We start from the raw sequence: 5,158 nt of genomic DNA, 5'->3' as shown, positions 1-5,158 counted from the left end.
CTGCACAACTACACACACACACAACTACACACAGATCCACACACAACTACACACACATAGTTGCACACACACACAGACCCATGCACAACTACACACACACACACACACACACACAAAGAGTCACACACCACTACACAAACACACACAATGGCACACACACAACTGTACACAAAGTGACCCACACACAACCACACACACACACAGACCCACACACAATTGGACACACAGAGAGATCTAGACACACACAAACACAACTACACACAGAGAGACTCACACACAACTAGCCACACAGTGACCCACACAACTACACACACATACAGACCCACGCACAACTAGTCACACACCCAGCGATCCATGCACAACTACACACACACATGCACAGACCCACATACAAGACACCCATGGCGACTCACACAACTGCGTACACACACAACTACACACAGCACACAACCAGACAGGCACTCACAACAGGACACACACACACCCCCCCCCCACCCTTCTCAAGGCCCCTCACTCTCACCCCTTTCCCACTCCAGCCAGCCCCCCCCCACGCCTGACCCCCCCAAGTCACCGTCTGCCCCCCCGACAGAGACGCCCAGGCGCCAGGTCCCAGCGCGGCGGCGTGGGAGGTGGGGACCCCGGTATCCCCGGGGGGCTCCCCCCACCCTCTCCAGAGCTGGATTCACACCTCCCCGCTCCCCAAAACCACAGTTCCAGCCACTGGTCCTGCTTCTGCTTTTGACGCCTTCTATTTTCAGCTTTTTCCTCTTCCCGCCTTTCGCCATCACAGACTCTCATCTTTCCTTCCTTCTCTGTGGGCGGCAGCTTCGGAGCTCGAAAATTTCCTCCCGTGTCATGGGGGAGGCGGCTGGGCGGGTCCGAAGCGCAGGCAGGAGGCGTATAAATAGGAGCCGACGCCTCGAGGCTGCCACGCTTCTCCACTCATCAATCACCCCAGGACAAGAGCTGCCGGCCACGCAAAGGGGAAGGAAACTGAGGCACGACCGAGCTCCAGCCGGGGAAACTGACTAGACTCAGAGGGTGAAATCTGCTCCCATTCGTCGCTCCGCTCCAGGGAAATCAACTCGATTCGCCTTCTGAAATCAGCTCAATTCACCGGCAGCTCAGGTGAAATTCCCCACGTTCGCCTGTTTCACAGCCGAATTCGTGCCGTGGAATCGGCTGAATTTGCCCAGGGAAACCAGCTAAATTCACCCCTTTGATCCGGGGAAATCGGCTCCATCCGCCTGCCGGCGTCACTGAAATCCCGGGAATTCGCCCAGCGCCAGCTGCTAACTTCGCCCGGCGAGAAACTAACCCTGGAGATCCCTGCCCCGAGCCCAGCCAAACCCGCGGCCATGAGCACCGAAAGTCTGGTCTGCGACATCGAGAAGGGGGGCGTTATCGTGGTGCGGGAGTCGCGAGCCGCCGACGGCCGCTGGAAATGCCTCAGCATCTGCTCCTTCCTGCTGCTGGTGGGCGCCACGGCCGTCTTCGCCCTGCTGCATTTCAGAAACGGGGGCCCCTTGGTCAGCCAGGTGAGCCGCGACGCCGGGGTGCGGGCGTAACCCCCCCAAGCCAGGGAGCCCGACGCGCTCTGTGGCCACCCGCCGCCGATTGTGTGTCTGCTGGAGTGTGTCTTTGTCTGTGGGTGGCTTTCAGCTCCTTGCCTGTGGCTCTGATGTGTGCGTGTGTGGTTTGTCCGCACGTGTGCGGCTCGGACGCTTGTGTGCATGCATGTGTGTCCTCGTGGCCGAGGGCGTTTGGGGGGTTTTAACCACACAATTGCAGTCTGGCCTGCGTGGAGTTGTGTCTCTCTTTGTAGTTCTCTGCCCGTTGGCCTGCGAACGCGTCGGTTGTGGGTTTTGCGTGTCTGTCTTTCCAGGTGTGTTTTGCCTAGACGCCGTGTAGCTATCTGGCGACTGTGTTTTGTCTGGGTGTGTGTTTTGTGCTGTCTGTATTTCTCATTTCACTCGCATGTGCCTGGCTCCCTGGGCTATGTTTTGTCTCGCCCGCTGCCTGTGCCGTGTGTAATGATGTGAGCGGCTCTGCTTCTTGCAGGGTGTGGTACACACAGCACCCGACACACACTCCGGCTTTGACTCTGTAACCTCTGTACTCAACTCTCCTCTCTCTCTCTCTTTGCCAGGATCCCAAAGAACCCAGGAGTTCGGGCCACACACAACAACTTAGTAAGTATTTCCCAAGCTTTATTTTCCAACATTAGCCTCTAAGCCGAATCTCCCCTCCCCGATGCAATTCCTCTTGCCAGATTTATCACAGATCTAATTACTGGCCCTCAATCGTCTTCCCAAAAGGGCCAGCAAATTGCAACTGGTCTCCATAGTTCTGTCCCATTGCCGGACCCGAGATGCCTCCGGGTTTTTTCCGAGGCTGCCGGCTCGGGATTTCCCCGTAAAATCACAGTCATTGACGGTGTTTCGAATCTGAGGTGGTGAAAGGGAACAGAACGGACAATGCTGCTGGCCCCTTTGGGAAAACATCGCCCTGCCCATCTCAGCTCGCTCTGGCCACATCTGGGAGGTGTGGGGAGGGCAGGTGAACCAGGGAAGATCTGTCTGACCGTCCATTTGTTCTTTCTGAAGCAGGTCCTATGACGATGAAGTTGCAAGCCCAGTCGCTGAAAAAGCCAGCTGCCCACGTCGTAGGTAAGAGGAATTTACAGCTGAGATGGGGGAGGGTTTGAGGAACCGGGCCCTACGTGGGTGGGGGGGATGCTTGTGGTTGGGGGTTTCTATGTCTGAGGCAGGCAACAGACAAACAAAGACTTCCACAAAGACACACTCATCCAGGAGCACACATTTCCACAGCCACCGGGGCACATCTGCTCATAGACGGAAACGCAGAGGGGAAGGGCCCTGTCTTTCAGGGTGATGGAGGTTACGTGGAAGTTGTAGGTCGAAGTCCAGGAGAAGCCGGACAGGAGGGGTTTCAGTCCCTCTAGGGTTTGGCCTAGTGTTGTCAAGGATTAGACACGCCATCACTGGATTGTGTCGTAGGCCAAAGCCTGGGTAGATTGACTACAGGGGAGAGACTAGGGTTAGGACCAAGAGTTATCATTTTGGGGGATGATGTAGGGCAAAGCCTGGGTAGACTGATCATGGGGGACAATCCAGGTAGGGTTTTGACCACGTCTGTCTTCTTCTGTCCCTCCCAGCATCCAGTGACTCCAAAGAGCTGATCTGGACTGACAAAGTGGCGCACACCATGATGCAGAACGGGATGACGCTGGTAAACAACAAATTGGTGGTCCCGTCCGATGGTCTCTACTTCATCTACTCCCAGGTGGTCTTCAAGGGAGACAAATGTCCGGAGGAGTCCATTCCTCTCCGGCATACCATCTTTCGCTACTCCGTCGAGTACCCAGAAAACGTTCCCTTGCTGATGGCCATCAAGTCGTTCTGCGAGGGGTCCAAGGCCTCCAAGAATAAGGAGGGGGTGTGGTTCGAGTCCATCTACCAAGGAGCTGTCTTCCAGTTGATGAAAGGCGATGAGATCTCCTCTGAAATCGACTCGGCCCAATATTTAGATCTGGACAGCAATGGGCAGGTATATTTTGGGGTGATCGCATTGGAATTAGGAGCTCCCCAATAATGATCCACTGTCTTCTGTCCTTGGCCAACGCATCCTGCATCCTTGGTCAACCCACCATCTTCCATCCTCGGTCAACTCTTCAATCCTTCTACCCAACTGGCGTCCAAAGCCGAGACTACCACCCGCATCCCACCACATCAAACTGACTATCAGAGATGATCAGAAGCCCTCTCTGGACGTCCTTTATGCCTCTCTGCCAATATGTCCCATGTGCCACCTCTAGGGACCAGAGCGGACGACAATCTCTCTAGACTTGGCCTGTCTGTGGTGGTCAGGATGGGGCATTGGGTTGCATCTTGGTAGAACAAAACAAGAACCGGGTCAGAGCCACTGACCTACAAAAATGTTGTGTTAACTAATATTGTATTATTTTTATGGTTATTATGGCTAATTATTGTGGCTAATAATTTATTTATTTATGTATTTATATTTATTGGGGTTAACGAAGCTGTGCTGGTGCACAGAGAGATTTTTGTGTGTGTTGTACACACCTATGACAACTATAGGCCATTGTGCGTGTGTGTGTGTCCGTCCACAAATTCTAAGATTTTATATACACATCAGAAGGGGGTAGTGGGTGTGTCTACACATAGACCCACAAAACTGCAGGCAATGTTTGTGTGTTTGTATCACACAGCTGCAGATAATAGACAGTTTTCTGTACACACACACATACACACACACACACGGATGTTGCCTGTGGGTGTTTGACCCAAACCCACCCCAATTTTTGGCAATTCTGGGAGTTTGTGTGTTTACAAAACACCCAGATTTTCAGAGTGTGTGTGTGTGTGTGTGACAAAGTCTTCTTTCCAACAAAAGAGCCATCCTCCAAATCAGGCTGGCGGTGGGTGTGACATTGTGTTACTCTTTGACCTGAGCAGCAACGCAACCTCACCCCAACCTGCCCTGTTGCTGAGAGGGCTTTGTGGTGGCTGGACTACGCCCTGGCCCCCTCAGTACGGATTCAGTGTAGGGTCCCTGTACGTATACGGTGTATACATGACCCTAGCTGGCTATATGGACGTATATTACACACAGCCCGGACTCCTGGGTTCTCTCCCAGCTCTGGGAGGGGAGTGGGGTCCAGTGGTTAGAGCAGGGGGGGCCGGGGGCCAGGACTCCTGGCTCACTCAAGGGAATGATGTTCTCACTGTGAGGGGCAGAGATATTTGTATCTGAGATACAGTCTCTTCGGGGATTTCAGTCGTTTTACGTTTTATGTTAAAATGTCACGCGCTGGGGGTGGGGCTCCCGCGTCTAACCTGTCGAAGGTTTGCCGGGCCGAATCTCTCGCCACTCCTGGTTTTCTCATGTGTATTGCGGTTTATTTTATTTATTGTGGTTATTTATTGTGTGTTTATTCCACTGTGCGGGGAGGGGCGGGGGTGGGGGAGGGGAGCTGTTTGCCTTTTGTTTGAACCGGCCTGTGAACCAGGCCAACCAATAAACCTTGGAAATGGAGATTTGAACTGGGCTTGTGTCTCTTTCAGGCTGACCGGGGGAGGGGAAGCTCGGTGGGTTAAGGCATTGGCCTGCTAAC

At 53.8% G+C, this 5,158-nt stretch overlaps 1 protein-coding gene across 1 annotated transcript; it reads left to right on the top strand.

Annotated features, from left to right (window-relative positions):
- Nucleotides 1–556: 556 nt before the first annotated feature.
- Nucleotides 557–4,920, top strand: TNF (tumor necrosis factor). The gene is made up of 4 exons (XM_044983436.1): nucleotides 557–1,538; nucleotides 2,150–2,192; nucleotides 2,607–2,669; nucleotides 3,179–4,920. The coding sequence occupies exons 1-4, from the start codon at nucleotides 1,359–1,361 to the stop codon at nucleotides 3,613–3,615; spliced, it is 723 nt and encodes a 240-aa protein (XP_044839371.1). The 5' UTR covers nucleotides 557–1,358; the 3' UTR covers nucleotides 3,616–4,920.
- The last annotated feature ends 238 nt before the right edge of the window (nucleotides 4,921–5,158 follow it).

The sequence above is a fragment of the Mauremys mutica genome, chromosome 12 (genome assembly GCF_020497125.1).
Source record: "Mauremys mutica isolate MM-2020 ecotype Southern chromosome 12, ASM2049712v1, whole genome shotgun sequence".
Lineage (NCBI taxonomy): Eukaryota > Metazoa > Chordata > Testudines > Geoemydidae > Mauremys > Mauremys mutica.
Note: the sequence above shows the minus strand (reverse complement) of the source record. Positions and strands in the feature narration are given on the sequence as shown.

Coding starts and splice junctions, on each gene's coding strand:
- TNF (XM_044983436.1), top strand. CDS start 1,359: ATGAGCACCGAAAGTCTGGTCTGCGACATCGAGAAGGGGGGCGTTATC. Junction 2,193..2,606: donor GGGCCACACACAACAACTTA/GTAAGTATTTCC, acceptor TTCTTTCTGAAG/CAGGTCCTATGACGATGAAG. Junction 2,670..3,178: donor GCCAGCTGCCCACGTCGTAG/GTAAGAGGAATT, acceptor TGTCCCTCCCAG/CATCCAGTGACTCCAAAGAG.